Source organism: Pongo pygmaeus, chromosome 2 (assembly GCF_028885625.2).
Source record: "Pongo pygmaeus isolate AG05252 chromosome 2, NHGRI_mPonPyg2-v2.0_pri, whole genome shotgun sequence".
Classification (NCBI taxonomy): domain Eukaryota; kingdom Metazoa; phylum Chordata; class Mammalia; order Primates; family Hominidae; genus Pongo; species Pongo pygmaeus.
The window spans coordinates 195,289,052-195,306,394 of NC_085930.1; the positions used below are offsets into that span (position 1 = coordinate 195,289,052).

Sequence of the window (17,343 nt, forward strand, 5' to 3'; positions counted from 1 at the left end):
TATAGTAGACATTAGTGGATGTTAGCAGCCCAAATAAAATCATAACTGAAACAAATGGCGTAATTACACGTCATGAAAGTTTTTGATTGCTGAATGTAGGACCCTGTATTTGGCTATGTGAGTTTTAGAAAGTCCTTTAACTGTGCTGAGGCTTGATTTCTAACCTGTAAAATGGGTTTTTTTCACTCTGCCTATGTCACAGGGCTGTTAAAAGTTTCAAATGAGACTCTCTTTACTTCTATCATGCAAAATACCATATATTTGTATTAGGGATTTGTTTTGAAGTAATAGTCCCTCTAATTTTAATAAAAAGTTCTAAGCCGAGAGACAACCTATAGTCACCAATAAAAGTAATCTGCCCCACTTTTGGGCAGGCATAAAAGTTATTAAATATATGATTATGAAGCTTGATATTATCCACGACTGTAATTTCTATTACTTTTACAAAAATCAAACCAGGGATTTTGGTCTGTCTCATTTTCTGTGTACTATCCAGTATCTAGAAGAAAAATCACTGTCATGTTTTTGATGCGTTTTATGTCACACTGATATCACGTGGATGACCATATTAATAGACAAAGACAGTAGGAACAGAATTTGGTAATATGTGCTTTAAATAAAGGTGGGGTGGAATAAGGATGAGGGTAGAGAGAGCTGGATCACAATTTCTCAAAGTGTGACAAGACTATATCCAGGCCCCACCCCAGGCCCACACACTCTATCTCTGAATGTTAACAAGGACTCTGCATTGAAAATCCCCGCTCCACACTCCTGTGGGGACTCCTGTGCACTTTCAACTTTGAGAGGACAGCACTCTTGAGTGGAAACCCAAGTGCCCAGTGTTGTTTGTAATCGATTTGGTCACCTACAGAATACTTCCCCCTTCACCTCAATTACCTCAAGGATGTCTTTATCACCCCAGTGTGTGTGTGAGAGCTTTGAATTTTAGACCCATCAGTCCTAAAGGCAGAGTATAACAAGAAGTAAGTCCAAAATGCACAGGCAGACTTCAAGGAGGAATCACCCAAGAAAAGAAATACCTGCATTCTGGTTCCCTCCCCTCTTCCTTTCAACACCCACGGGCAAGTAACTCATCAATCCCAGGAATCCAAACCTCCTTCCTTCTCAGGGGGCTGGGTGGACTGGAGACAGGCTTATTTTACAGCTGAGACTGGGGCTACCCATCTCCCAATTCTCCAGGAGAACTAGGATATTTGTCTCCCAACTCAGTTAACTGTTAATACAGTATATTACATAAGCCCCTTGGATAAAAAACAAGGATTGAGGGGGAAGTATTAGATAAAGGAATTTTCTTTTACACTTCATGGTATAACAAATAGAAGTTTGCTAAGAATTTCAAATACTGAATATATACTCGACCCCACCCTTCCTCCCCAGTTTCCCCATAACCCTTGCAGAAAATCAGCAAGATGCTGTTTAAAAACACCAAAAAACCATTGAAATAAAAATGATATCTAGGCCAGAGTTCACAAATTGGCAGGCCTGCAGGGTGATTTTGCCCAGAGAAGTTTTGTTTAGTCTGCAGAGTGGTGTTGTTTTTAATTTGAATTAGTTGCCAACTTAAAAAAAAATCTACAATTTTTACATAAAAAACCAAGTAACCAAATTCTTCTGCACAAGTACAGGTTGTTAGTACAAGGTAACAATTGCCAAAAGCTCAGTGGCAGCTGTGTCCTCCAGATGAGCCCCCGGTGGCAATAGAGGCCCACTCCCGAGCCAGCCCCTGCCAACCCCGTCAGTGCTCACCCCTTGAGCCCTGTGTAACACAGGTGTTTGTGTTCCTTGGCCTAACCAAGGAATAAACCGCAACCAGCCATATTTTGCCGTTCTTAATGGTGACTTTCAGAGCAAAACGGGAAGGGGATCAGAACCAGAAAAAGGGACCTTATTTTTTCCCCTGCATTTCATCTAGAAATAAAATGACCTCCAAGTAAATACTGGTAGGCATCTGGAATGGACCAGGCCTGGGAAAGGTATACTCATATATTCTTCCTACTCCTGCCCCATTGCGGCCCCCACACCGATCCACCTAACGCAAGATAGATAGATATGAAACACCATGGCCACCATCTTGCATCCTTTGGTAATACTGTTGACAACTACCCCCTGTGGTCATCTCCTTATCCCAGAGAAACTTGAAATAAAAAAGGCAGGCCCCCAGCACATCTTCTGTAAAAGAAGGCCACAAGCATCTGAGATTCTAGAATACCACAGATAAAGAGGTCAGGTTTGGAGTGTGCAGAGAAGGTTCCCTTCACACACTTTTTTGATAAATGAATGACTCTGGACAAGTTACTCCTGATGCCTCAATGTCTGTAGAAATGTAAAAACCGCCTGCAGTATAACCAGGAGATTTCTATCTCAAAAGCAGATGTACAAATAAGGTCCTTAGCTAATCTCCTACTGTTAAAACATGTTAAAATTGGATAAGTAATATTACCTTGTATAAATCAGCAATTGTCCCTTATATGTAAGTGAAATGGTAATAACCAAAGTTCAATTCTATTAATAGTAGGCAGCATCCAATGAGGAGTCAGGAACCTGCCCTCAGTGAGGGACAAGACTATCCTGGCAAGTTCTGTGAGAGGGGCGAATACCAGTTACCTCTCCCACCTACTTTATAAGGATGTCGTAGTCCATCAACCGTCTGGAGTACCTTGGGAACAGGGTGGAATATGAACAGTCACATTCGTATTATTATTAGTCTTGCCTCACAAGCTGCCTCAGTGTAATGATAACTTTTTAGGAACCTGGTAAATAGGACAAACTGCTTCCCCTCTCCCAGTGAGAAAGGATAGGGGTAAGACAGGCAATTAATGAAGAAGCCCAGATCAACACCCACCTCTGTTCTGATGGATACTGGTTTTCAGGCATCATCTTTGGCATCTGCAGGGGCTGATGTGGTGGTCGGGGGACCGCAAATGTTTGCTGCTGTGGTCCAGGCTCTGGAAGCGAATGGGGGGCGGGGGCGGGGCCCACACCTTGAACTGGGCCAGCTGCAGGGGCGTGCGCTGAGGTGGGCAGAGTTGCCTGAGGTGGGGGAAATAGGGGATTCTGATGGGTGGGTGAGAGGGGGGTTGTAGGAGGGGTTAATGGCTTGAACCCAGAGGGAGGCTTCCTATCATAGGCACTGTAAACAGAAAAAGAGAAGGAACCATTAAGCTGAAATGAAGCCATTAGCATGGTTACCAGGTCCAGCAGAAAGCTAGTTTGCAGCCCATTGTTGCCAGGAAATAACAGCATTAACATAGTTAAATCGCTCGTAACCCCGAGGGGATATTTGTACCTCTGAAAAGTGACAAACACACTGCGTCACAGGGACTTGTTTAACACTTCTAGCGATTTTTCTCAAGGATAATTTTAGCCTCTGCTTCCGGTTTCCTTTTTCCCTCCTTCTAAAAGAATTCTCTGTGTATGCCCGTGTAGGGTGGGTGGGTGAGGGGAGAATTTACGCTTTGCCAGGTGTTCTCTGGTCCCCTCTCCCAACTATTTCCAGGGTTCCCAGGAATTAGTCAGAATACGTGTTGAAGGTCCGTTTGTGCTGTGACATCATTTGAATTAACAACTCTTCTCCTCCCCCTTTCAGGCAAATCTATGTTTATCTTCTAGAGCAAAGAATGATTTAAAATTAAAGCTTCATTCCTGGGGCCTGGATATTCTTAAGTAAAGGGCACAAGCTTCAAGACTGTTTCATATATTCTGATTTGGAGATTACTTCTCTGGTGCTTAAAGTTCACATTAACATATGATAGACATGAAGAATTATATATTACCTGCCTCAGAGCCACAGATCAAATATCCCAGGATTGAGACTCTTTCCCTAGAAGGACTGGGTACCCTATGAACTTAGTGCTCTGCGGAGCCACAAGGCTTTTAACGGTTTTCTTTCGTGTGCAGTACAATGATCCCAAGGGGACTAGACTACACCCGGAGGATGACACTGCCATGAAAGAAGGATGTGTTCTACCCCAGGGTCTGCTGGGTAAGTAACATTGGGAAGGAACATTTAGCTTGATGGCTACTTCCAGAGCCTTTCTGGGCAGCCTTTCTTCGACTCCTCTTGCCCACTTACCAATAGTTGTAGAGGCACTTTTCTCCATAGTTAGCACCGAGAGCCTGCTCATGGCTACAAGACGACAGCTCAGAGGAGGGGCTGTGCAGCTCCCGTTTGATCTTGGTTGGAGGTGAGGCATGAAGCACCACTGAAATCAGAAGAGGGATGAGGGGGGAATAGAGAGAGAACAGCTGATTAACAGGGAGCACAATGCTTCCTTCTGCAAACCTTTTAACTAGCTGATTGTTCTTGGAACTCATGTCAAGTCACATGTCAGAAAAAGCAAAACGCTTAAACACACAACCTCCCATCTAAAGCCAATTAAATTCTTCAAAGTCAGAAAAAGTATCATCATCTGATACTTTTAATTAGCCAAGTCTTTTTTCCCAAATTTCTTTGGTCATGGGTCTTGCTTTCCAGAAGCTGCAAAATCCTTAAAAACCTTGCAGGTAACGGGTCTCCACCAAAAATGTAAGTGGCTGCAGACATGAAGAATTTTGTTTCCGAAAAGGACAAAACGACCAAAAATGTGTTGGTAGACATTACCAACACATTTAAGCTTATCAAAGGCTTAAAATTGCTGTGGCAAATATATTTCTTATTCAGATGCATATTTACAAATTAAATATAGAATTTTTAAAAAGTCCTTTCTCAAGGAACTTTAAATATCAGCTCTCAGCAAGAAATACTCAACTTTAGAGGCATTCCAAAAATTTTAAAAGCAAAGGAATAAAACAACAGACCAATCCACCACCTACGAAAGGCTAATGAATACAGAAAGCAGAAAGCCTGGCTACCTTTGTGCTTACAACATCTGCTCCAGGCCTGTCTCAGTGACTGACCAGCAAGAGTGGGTTTGCGTAACCAGTCCTTTCATAGATGGTGCAGTGAATTTTGCTGAATTCATGGAATAAATACATGGAGCTACTGCTTTTGGCTTGGAAGCCAACTACATATACCACATAGGATTCTGAGAGGGCAGAGTAACAAGAATTTTTCAAATCAAGGTGATTTACATGTAGTGGCCAAAATAAACCCAAAGAACAAAAAACCGAGTTTGCCTTTTCTGTCTTCTCTAGGAGCTAAATTGTTGCAGAAACAGCATTTTATCCAAAGTGGAAAGATGCATTTTGCGCTATAAGGGCTGCCTTCTAGTTCAGTTAGAATGGTTACTCCTTGTCTAGCTACCTTGGAAGGTGGGGAAGGAGAGCAAGTTAAGCTTCTGTGCTGGCCATTGGCCACTGTATCAAAGGTTTCATTAAATAGCTAACTACAGTCAGTGCTCTGGTGACCCAGTAACATCTTCAGTTTGACTCAATGTTTACTCCTAAAACATCTTTAGGAGTTAATTCTTAGTAATTATACTAGGTAGAACTAGCTAAACAAATCATCACCTTTCTCTCTCTGTCTCTTTTTTTTTTTGAGACGGAGTCTTACTCTGTCACCTAGGCTGGCGTGCAATGGCGCGATCACTGCAACCTCCGCCTCCTGGGTTCAAACGATTCTCCTGCCGCAGCCTGCTGAGTAGCTGGGATTACAGGTGCCCGCCACCACGCCCAGCTAATTTTTGTATTTTTAGTAAAGACAGGGTTTCACCATGTTGGCCAGGCTGGTCTCAAACTACTGACCTCGTGATCCGCCCACCTCGGCCTCCCGAAGTGCTGGGATTACAGGCGTGAGTCACCGCGCCTGGCCTAAACAATCATCTCTTTTCTATTAATATCTGATAAGACCGAACTATCTTCCAGCCAACTGGCCTCTCAGGTGCCTCTATAATCCCAAATTCTGAACTCGGGAGTGAATACGAAACAGATAACTCTATCACAGATGACAAGGTTATAAAGCAATGTTGCTGCAAAGTCTTGCCAGTGACTGACTGGAAAGGACAGGTTTTCATAATTCTTTTCTTATATAATGCCAACTGCTTTTCCTGAATACATAAAATAAGTTGAGAACTAGCAGATTATATTTAGAAGTCATTAGAGTTTCTCTCGTGATTTTTTGATGGTGACATCATGGCAGCCAACACTCAATTGTTATCAACTGTTTCAGATATTCAGACACAGAAAATAGCGAAGCTTGTTTGAATGTTGCTAGTAAACGAGAATTTGACACAGAAATCCCTTCCTCCAACACAGTAGATAGTCTGGCAGTTCTCAGCACTGCCCTGTGGTCACTGCCCTTCCTCTCACCAGTCTTCTGCTATAAAAGTTTTGGCAAAACAGTGAGGAAAGGTAATGATGACCCAATTTAAACAAAAGCTACGTGTCCTTGAAACGTCTACTTTTCTTGCTTTATCTAAAGATAATCATTTGCAATCACCACTTTACCTAAGTTTGGAAAGAAAACAATTAGGGTATTATTCAATGGTCTGATTTCAGGTTTTAGAAGTGTCTTGACATTGTCACATTATTATTATAACAGTTACCAATTTTGCTGACAAGTCTAACACCAGAGGGTAGGCCAAAGTTGCCCAGAAAGAAACATTTTGTGTTTGTTTCAGGAACTGCACGTATCTAAAAGGATCTAAGCTGCCAGCGAATTCTGATGTCTTGATTTCTTCAAATCCAGACAGTACTTAGTGTGTACCACATCATTTTGGCTCTAAATTATATAGTACCTTCTACCCCAAAACGTCTTATATGTGGAATAGTATATTCTTTATACAAAGGGGGAGTTCAAAAAGTATTTGCGTGAACAAATGGATTATATTTCCAATTTGTTCTTAACCGTGAAGGCAGGGACCACATCTACCCTACAAGGCAGGGTACAATGTTAGTTACATATACTGTCCCCGCAGGATAAAACATGGCAGGAACGAGAATGGAAAGTTTCACAGATCTACACTGACAGGAAAGCCACGAGGGGCCCTGTGAGTGGTGAGGAACAAGGCTCAGCTCCTCAAAGGTCTGTGGGACTAGAGGATGTGTGAAGGAGCCTAATTCTGGCATGTGTTAGTCAGAGATAGTGGTGTATTTAAAGCAGGAACTCAGAAGCCCAAGGAATGCTCCTTGCTTTCAGTCGGTTGCTTCATTTGTAAAATGAGGTATGCGATGCAGCCTTGAGAAATAAAGAAAAGGGCACAGCACCTTGCAGATGGTGCTATGATGTTGTGTAATTATACCCTGTGCTTTCAAAAATAGTATTTACCTTTGCACAGCTGACTTGCTAAATGATGACAGAGAGCCAGGACTATAAAGGATGGCAACAAATTGGAATTGAAAAGGGATCATGAACTCTTGAGGAAGTTTGAAAAGAAATGCTAAAAAAAAAAAAAAAAAAAAAGTTGACATTTGAGCTAATAAACATCTTCTGCAATTAGAAACTTTGAGTTTAAACTCAGAATTGTAGAAGAGGGGCCCACAAAGTCAATGGTGCCCTGACAATAATTCCTGCTGAATGTGGACTACCTTCTTTGTCATGAAGATCTTTCTTTCCTTCCTTCCTTCCTTCCTTCCTTCATTCATTCACAGTGTATCTTCGATGGGCCAGGTATTCTGGATGTCGGGGGTGTATGATGCTAAGCAAAACAGACATGGTTGGCCTGCATAATTTAGTGAGGCATCTGACTTTTAGCATCTTCTCAACGATGCAATTAGAGATAGATTAGGGCCTCAGTATGCTGAATTCAAGCCTTTACATTTATAGATAAGGATCCTGAGGCCCAATGGAACTAAAGGTCTTAGGGGTGCTGCTATTCGAAGGGAGAAGAGGCAAGAGCCTCCGCACTGTCATTTTAGTCATCTTCTACCACACTGACAGAAATAGGAGATACTCCACTCGCTCACTTTGTACATTAAAAATAGAAGGCATAAACCTTTTTTTCAACTAAACAAAAATACCACTTACACCTGTTTAAGCGAAAATGCTCTAGAACAAAGGAAAAATGGATGAGAAGAACTAATACCTCTGGAAAAGAACAAAGAAGGCCGACCAAGAAAGAGGCAGCCAGCCAGACCCCTTACCATTTCCTTTATGCCTAGTTGCTCTTACATACCTCATTTCATTCAATCTTCCCAATTCAGTGAGAAAGCTATTAATGCTTCCATTGTCTTCATTTTACGAACATGAAAACAAGGCTCAAAGTCACCTGCCACAGTCTCACAGCTGGTCAGTGGCCAGGATTCCTACCTATGCAGTTCTTAGTCTTTTCATTGTATTGGCTCCCAGAAGGAATCTGAGAGAAAAAAGACCAATCAAAGAGGGAATAAAAGAGAAAGGGAAAGACAGAAGGAAGACAATATGGGAGAAGACAACAGAAGGATACTTTTTTCCAGCTCTCAGGGCTGTATCCTCATGTTTACCCTACACTCCCCAGTGCGAGCCACACCTCATACCCCTAAATCCACTCAAGGATTTACGCCTTTGTCTGGCTCTAGGATACCAAAATTAACCAGGATCTCTATTTCACCTCCATTGTCACAAGCAATGCCAACTCTGACTCCAGTAGCCTTCATTTTTTTTTTTTTTTTTTTTTTTTTGAGACAGAGTTTTGCCCTTGTTGCCCAGGCTGGAGTGCAATGGCGCAATCTCGGCTCACTGCAACCTCCGCCTCTTGGGTTCAAGCGATTCTACTGTCTCAGCCTCCCAAGTAGCTGGGATTACAGGCATGCACCACCACACCCGGCTAATTTTTTGTATTTTTAGTAGAGACGGGGTTTCACCATGTTGGTCAGGCTGGTCTCGAACTCCTGACCTCAGGTGATCCGCCTGCCTCGGCCTCCCAAAGTGCTGGGATTACAGGCGTGAGCCACCGTACCTGGCAGCCTTCACTTTTTGTAATCCTTGCCTCCCATTCTAGCATTCCAACTAAAAGATCTCACTCTCCCTTCTATAGTCAAGCTGATCAAAACGTTCTGCTCATTCAGACAGCTGCCAGCACTTCAGAAGACCTGGTATCTTCTACAGCCAGTCACTACTACCCAGACTCCGCACTGCAGCCATGGATGCCATCTCTCTCCCCAGAAGCCCTGCCCCGCCCTGCAATTGCTTCTAGACAATTGTCTTACTACCACCACTGAGGCAGGAAGATCTTGAGTGAGCTGTCTGGACCCCTATTTGACTATAAGAACTCTGCTAAGGATCTATGCACAAATATATATGACAGTCTTAGCTCGTCAGGGGTAGAAAAAAGAAGGACAGCTAGCTGATAAGATGTAATTAAGTCCATATCTGTGGGTATGCACAATCAAGTACATGTATTGCCTTGCAGACAACCATAACACCATTTTAAATTTAGATGTGATGCTCACAAGTCAACCAATTTCATAGTTGCTTTTCTTATTAGACTACCGAATTCCTTAGATTTTTCTATCTGACACAGGGATCAAAATCCAAGCCTGGTCCTAGTCAATGCAATAAGGCAAGAAGAATAAACACAAGGCAAATTAGAAAGAAGGAAAGAAAGCTGCCATTATTAACAGATGGCCTGGTTCGGTACACAGAAAATATAAAAATATCCACAAAGTATAAGAATCAGTAAGCAAGGTCATTGGCTATGAGGTCAACATGTAAAAAAACTTTCAATATACAGTAACTAAAACAATGTGAAATTAAAAGCATACACAATATCAACAAAATCATCAAATACCTAGGAAAACATCTAATAAAAGACATATAAGATGTCTACACTGGGCCAGGCATGGTGGCTCATGCCTGTAATCCCAGCACTTTGGGAGGCTAAGGCAGGGAAGATCGCTTGAGCCCAGGAGTTTGAGCCCAGCCTGGGCAACATAACAAAATCCCATCGCTACAAAAAGATACAAGAACAACAACAAAAATCAGCCAGCACTGTGGTGTGCACCTGGGGTCCCAGCTATGAGGTAGGGTGAGGTGGGAGGGTCACCTGAGCCTGGGGGGCTGAGGCTACTGTGAGCCGTGATCATGCTACTGCACTCCAGACTGGGCAACAGAGTGGGACCCTGTCTCAAGAAAAAACAAAGAAAAAAGATGCCTACACTGAAAACCACAAAACACTAAGAAAAATTAAAGAACTCTCAATAAATGGAAAGACAGATCATGCTCGTGGCTTGGAAAGCTTAACATTATAAAGATATCAATTCTTCTCAAATTTATCTATAGGTTCAATGTAACCCCCAACAAAATCTTAGCGTTACACAGAAGGGAGAACGAAGAAATTGCAATTATGCTTAACAACATGGATGAATCTCACAAATATGCTGAGCTAAAAGAAGCCAGACACAAAAGGGTACATGCCATGTAAGTCCATTTATATGAAGTTCAAAAAAAAGACAAAACTAATCTATGGTGTTTGAAAGTCAGGAGGGAGGTTACTCTCGAGGGGGTGGTGCCTGTTAAGGGGGCACAGGAGCCTTCTTATAGCCTGATAAGTTCCGTTTTCTGATCTAAATGCTTATACCGTTTGTGAGAATTCATCATGCAGCTGTACTCCTGTGATTTCTGTATGTTACTTCAATTAAATTTCTACTTTTTAAAAAAGCAGCCTGGTCGTCATCAAATAGCAGCACAGAGTTAATACTAAGATATATCACACTTTAGAAAATCTTTCTTCTGTGATGGTCTAGAAACAGTCTTCCAAAGAAACAACTCAGTTGTTTTAAAATAGAAAAAATAAACTGGTCCATTCAAGAGAAATAATAATTCCCTCTGCTGACAAAATCTGTTTACTGCCCATAAGTACAGGTCTGTGAACTGTTCAAGGCGGCCACCCCATGCCCATGCTAACGGTAAACTTCACTATTACAGCCCCAAGGATCAAGACGTAGGAAAACACTTCTGTTGAATGTTATGACGATCGACAGTTCCATTCAAAAGGATTTTTTTTTTTTTTTTTTTAGAAAGATGAAACCCATCTTGTCTAATAAGGCTTTCTTTGGTGTTTCATAATCATCAAAGTTTCAATTTGCCACAGACTTTGTTGTGAATACATAAAACATTTATGTAGCTGCTGAGTGTTAAAGAAATTGCCAATTAGTTACCCTGCGGTCTGAAGGGGAGAAGGACTAAGCCCATCCGGATATCTCCTACTTCACACACAGGCTTTGACCGCCTTCCACCAGTTGCCATCCTTCAGGTTCTGTTTTGGGGTTTTCCTTCTCTCTTCTTCAGTTTCATTTACCTTCATCTGGGCCAGACTCATCTTTCCCAAATCAGCTGTGCAGGCCTGACCTCCAGGGAAGACCTTATTTGGTCACACTCAATAGTCATTATCCTCTTACTTCACATGGAAAGTTGTGTCTCACGACAGAAGCTGATCAGAGCACTGACACGTGCTTCTGAATGGCGTGTCCATGAGGCTGCAGCTCAGAGGGCTGGCCTAGGTCTCCAGAGGCTCCCATTACACTTGAACAAATGTGAAGTGGAATGTACACAAATAGTAATGGCCATATACTGCTCAGGGTTCATCATCCTGAAATGAAGGCCTTCTCCTAAGTCTCCTGGCCACCAGCTTTGGGTCACTGCTCCTCTCTGTGACCACTGCCATCTCACTTCCTTTCCCTCTAGAGGAACAATTACATACTGCATAGTCCAAGAATGGGGGTGGGAGGGGAGAGATGTCCGAGACACCTGCCCATACTATTAATATTCTATGGTTGTGGGAGTGAATAGAACACAGGGAAAGAAGGCAGAGGAAAAGATGATCAAGAAGAGGGACCTGGAAATATAACAAGGACACTGGTAAAGCAGAACCGAAAAACCCACCAGGGAAGAGCAGGTATGACCTCTTTTTCCCTGATTTACCCTTAACTTGTCTGAGTACTCCACTGGCAAAGACCAGAGGGCTTTAAGTCACAGGAGGGAGTGTACCTTGTGCTTCCAACATAGCGCTGCCTACTCTTAGCTCTTGCCTTTTTTGATGAATTTTGAGACAAAGCTCAAATACCTAGTTAGCAGGAAAAAAGATGTAGTTAGGGTAAGACTTATTTTTTAAGTTCTACAATATTACCAGAGAGGGTCAGAAATATTTATTTTAGGACTGAGCAGATTAAAAACTCATTTCACACATAAAATCTATTATACCTCAATATTCTTTGTAATTGCTCTAACAGCACTAGTGAATGACTCTAATAGTAGATAATACTCTGTTCTGGGAAACAAGAAGGTTCACAAGGAGATAAGGTTAAGTGGACAGGTTCTGGCACTTAAAAAAGAATATCTGGAAAAGGAGATGTCTGGATTTCCAAACCAAATAAGAGGCATGCTCAAACTTGTTTAACATTGATCCTGCCTGGCAACAGTTTCCAAAAATAAAAATCGACAATGTTATCAAATTTAGTTAGGGGATACAAGTTCTAAAAGCGGAATTGGTGTAGGTATGGAAGAATGTGCCATTTTTCTTTAATATCTCACACAGCTCACCTGCTGTGTAAGGATAAATTCTCGAATTTAATAGGTGAAAAATCAGCCACAAATAGTAAAATCAACTATCGAGCAAGCTGTGCTAAAAACTGTTTAATGAGCCCCCAAAAGCCCTCTCCTTAAACATGCACAAACCATCTCTGACCCAATTATCTCCATCTGTGTCACTCTGTTCTTTCACCACTGTTTTAAGGTCAACACAAATACATGAATGTGAGAAGTGAGAGAATCAACAATATTAGAGATTTCTAAGTCTGAGGGCAGCATTTCTGGATGCTGTTTGCATTTCTATATATTCTTTAAAAATGGACCCTAAAAAAGTCGACGACTGGCCAAGACTTCAAAAAAGTCACTGTTACAGGGAAAATAAAAAAGCTAGGGAGACTGTTGCATATTAAAGAAGATAAATGAAGCATAAACATAAATGCAATGTGTGATTTTAAATTGAATCCTAGATCAAAACCATTATCAACATTGCTAGAAAGATATCTGGAGACAACTGGGGAATTCTAAATATTACCAAATAAAAGTTAATTTTCTTAGGCTATGTAGGAGAATGTCAATCTGTGGAGAAGCACACCAGAGTATTTGGGGTGAAATGTTCTAATGCCTGAAACTTGCTTTCAAATGGTTAAGAAAAAACTATATATACACAGAGATGAAGCAAATGTAGCAATATGTTTTAAAAATATATCAATAAAACAGCTATTATGTCCCATTTCCTCTGAGATATTTGGAGGAAAAAAAATCCTTTATCTTATAGTTGACTAACAGGTCAAAAGTAGAAATGCTAAGAACTTCAAAACCACACATCGACAAATGAAGAAAGCCACCCTTGGCCTGTTACTGAATTAGAAGGATAAGACAGCCCTGGGAATCTAGCCTTACACAAGGATAAATGCTGGTCACACCTAATGTCTACGCCAGTGGTTCTCAAACACATTTTATTGGCTTTGGCCCACTTAGAAAGGACAAGGGAACACTCCAGAGATGGCAAAATAAAAACAGCCACTGCTGTCACTGTGACTACTGCCTGTTGCTAATACTTCCATCAAACTGTCTGGGTAAAAAGACAGCAGTTACACAAATGCAAAATGATCAACAAAAATAACACCTATCAGTAACTCTATATTCATATTAATGCATATATAACAGGAACTAAAATATATGCCCAAGTCAACCACAAACGATTCTTGAGAAAAAATGGAGAATTTCCATTCCTTGTGAATTTATATGTAAAACAGGTTTAGGACAATAGGTTGTCCAGAACAGCTGGACAACTCATTCGATTTCATCCCCAGGGTCCTCCAGAGAGCGCAAGGCAGCTATCACCAACCTGGGAAGGTTGGCAGAATTAAAGTTCTCTTTCTTATGGTTCTCCTTCATTTTCTTCCCTCATAAGCAGCTTGGGTTAGCCCTTTTTACCCCTAAACGCTGAGCAGGGCTGGGATCAGGATGAGAGGAAGCTGGAAATAGGTGGCCTATGCTTTTGCTGCTCTGAGCCTGGGGGCTCCAACTGTTCAGCCTAGTTTACCAGGCTAATAAAAAGGAACATGGGGCTGAAGACCTAAACTGTGTTAAAGTAAGTACACTGGCTTGGAAAATCCCCTGTGCATTTATGTCTTAGGAACCAAGAATGGCAGCTGGACCTTAGTGTGGACTCAAGGCCCTCCATACGACTCATGGGGGACATGACAAACACCTGGTAAGCCAACAACTGGCTGGCCATACCACATGCCGGGGCTGAGATTTCAGAGCAGGCTCATTCTGCAAGAACAGCTGCATTTGTCCTGGGCAAAGTCCCACATGAAGAAAGTAAGGCTTGTGCTTTGTGCCTGTGCTTTGGGATAGGGTTTGCTATTAGCAGGTACAGGGAAAGAAGCTTCAGAACTGGCACAGCTGTATAGTATTCAGGACTTTAGATGAGCAATTAATCATGGTGGTGGAAGGGAGTTATGATGTTGATGACTCTGGGGTATTTTTGCTATTTGTCCTATTTCTCAGCAAGAACCAAAGAACTGACTGTCACCCTGGTGGTATATTTCAGGGCTCCAGGGTCTCAGATCAACCATGAGATAGCAGAATTCATCAATGAACAGTTACAGAATAGAATCCTTTCCTATAAGGCCAATTATCATCTTCTGTACAATAAATAACACAAGAGCCAAATTAGGGAGTGGTAAAGCTAGTTCCTGGAACACTTGGCTTCAGGAATCAGATTTCTCCCATGCAGTGGGGAAAAAAACTACAGTCAGCAGAAGAGAGGCTTCAGGAACTGGTGTGTGGACAAAAAACAAAAACAAAAACAAAAAACACTCAATTCTTCCTGATTTAGACCTAGAAACTTGGGGTAATACAATCAGCTCAAGATAAAAGGCTTTGAATGTATTATCATGACATGGACTATGGGAAAGACATATCCAAAAAACAGGGTTAGGGTTACATTGGTATAGAAATAAGACCAACCTAAGATCCAGATTCAAGTTTTTGAAGTTTTGATGGCCTTGCATGAAAATGGCTAGAAATAGCAGGATGTAATAGTAGCCAATGAAATTAGAGCCAAGTCTTGCCACAGTGGGAAAGGAAGTGAGGGAAGGAGACACCTTTCTTGCTCATGAGAGTAGATGAGGTTGTATCCAGTGTCCGGAAATTCAAGAGCCAAGACCTTTTGGAGAAGATTTTTGAAATGCAAGCTGAGGAATTTTGTTGGTGAGTGCCATGTTAAAAAATGCTAGGCACCTTGCTTGAAAGACAGCGTAGAGACTATCTCCAGAAAGCCCACTCTCAGTTCCTAAGTGTGGTGGCAGACACACAATTATTAAGGACACTGGAAAATTACTCTAGAATTCTGAAAATGGAAATCCAAAGGCCTTGAATATAACAGTTAGAAACTAAAGGGAAGAAAAGGAGCTCAGAAAAGAACTGAACCAACTTTGAAAATGTATAAATAGCATTAGCAGACAATGGTATCTGAAACATCTCTAAGAGGTTGCCTGCAAAGACAGTGGAATTTCTCCCAGAATACAGGAATTAAGAGTTATTGATAAAATTTTCCCCACCTGGGTTTCATTTTACCTCTTTTTGTTTGTTTGTTTTTTTAGAGATAGGGTCTTGCTCTGTGACCCAGGCTAGAGAGCAATGGCGCAATCATAGCTCACTGTAGTCTCAACTACTGGGCTCAAGCGAGCTTCTTGCCTCAGCCTCCTGAGTAGGTGGGACCACAGGCGCCTGCCACCACATCCAGCTCAATTTTTTTTTTTTTTTTTTTTAAGAGACAGGGTATCACTATGTTGCCCAGGCTGGTCTCAATCTCCTGGCCTCATGTGATCCTCTAGTCTCAGCCCCGCAAAGTGTTGGGATTACAGGCTTGAGCCGCTGCACCCAGCCTCAAACCTGGGTTTTAAAATAGGTGACAGAACTGGTACCGAGAAGCAGTTAAGACCATGAGGCCATTCTCTGCAAGTCTCTCCTCCATTGCTTGTTTACCTCAGATAACCCTAAGTCTCTGCTATGCACTCGAGCTGACGACAGCAACATGGGTCTAGGTTGTGACACATATCATGTACTGGGCTTGTAGAGCATTGCTTTCTCTGGGGGAAATGCTGGCTGTATATAGAATTGGTGCTTTGAAGACAAGATCTTGCAGAGTTCTTGGAGAGTCAAGTGTTTGTATAAGACCAGTGTTATGATATTTTATGCCCTTACTGCTCCCTGGAATGTGGGCTATATGAGATACAGGATAGATTCAACAATGGAGAAATCCAGCATATCAGCAATTCCAGCTTAGGGGAGCCCCAGGTTGTAGCAGTAGACCCCAGAACAAAGCCCATCTGACTAGGGGTAAAAGCAGGGAAAGATGAGAACGGTGATTTTATACTTACAAAGGAATTTTAATTTCTTTGTGGGAAGGGGGAATGACTTGACAAGGAGGTTACACTTTACAGAAAAGGGCTTTAGTTGGGAGCATTCTCACACTGTTAAAAATCTCATTATTTGAACTATAAGGTTTATATTACCTAGTGGCTTCATATAACCTGGGGAAGGGGAGGTGGTTTAAAGGTTTGCTTCTGCTAAGCCTGGCTCAATGATTGCAACATTCAGCAAACAATTGCCTCCCTCCCATCCCCCGTTTCCCAGGGCCGCTTACAGCAATGGTAGCAGCTAGAGAGCAGAACCAGCACAGGGTATCTGGCAATCAAATCCCCAACTGAAATACAATTGGTTAGAAGACAAAAACTAAATTCTGCCCATGGAAGTCAGCTTGGGAGGTTACTGTCTAAATACAATTGTAACCCACAGGTTGGACAGTACAACTCAGGCTGACCGGCCCAAGTGTGGGGGGCACTCCAAACTCCAGGGGGAGCTCAAGACTTGCCCTACCTCTTTACTCCTTCCAGAGAGAAGAAATGTGATCAAGTCTAAGATGACACCCAGGTCCTCAAGGACAGACAGGGGGAAAGATGGGGTGGGGCAATAGCTTTGGCTAGGAAGAGCAAATGTGGTCCTGAACACTGTCTACCTTTTCTGCTGCATAAGGCTGAAAGCTGCTCCCACTCTCCAAAGGCTGAGAAGGCCCAGGGAAGAGCTCAAGCCAATGGACCTGTTGCAGGCCTTTGGAGTAAAAGAGTCATCAAAGGTGACCTATGGGGCACTAGCAAGTTTGCAAGGGTAGAGAAGTTGGCAAGGCATGCCTTTGGTCATCAACTAGGAGGGCTGGCTTTTGGGATACTGGTCTTGTCCTTTCTTCACTTCTACCAGTGAATGACATGGGTGATTTGTAAAAATTTCTATTCTAACTCTGGCTAAAATACAAGGAAAGAAACTCTTTGTATTAATGCTTTGTCACTGCTCCTCCTCCCAAAAGAAGTGGTAATGGATGGGAGGAGAGCCTTCCATCCTTGGGTGTAAAGTACTAAATCAGCAACGTC

The 17,343-nt window shown here is 42.2% G+C and overlaps 1 protein-coding gene across 2 annotated transcripts in view; it reads right to left on the reverse strand.

Moving 5' to 3' along the window:
* ETV5 (ETS variant transcription factor 5) overlaps window positions 1-17,343 on the reverse strand; it is a 62,600-nt gene that overhangs the window by 30,453 nt on the left and 14,804 nt on the right. For both annotated transcript variants that reach the window (XM_054482611.2, XM_063662497.1), the window contains exons 6-7: window positions 4,094-4,223; window positions 2,864-3,151 (exon numbers count right to left, since the gene is read on the reverse strand). In XM_054482611.2, the coding sequence (XP_054338586.1) occupies window positions 2,864-3,151; window positions 4,094-4,223 (418 nt within the window). The remainder of the gene's footprint in view (window positions 1-2,863; window positions 3,152-4,093; window positions 4,224-17,343) is intronic.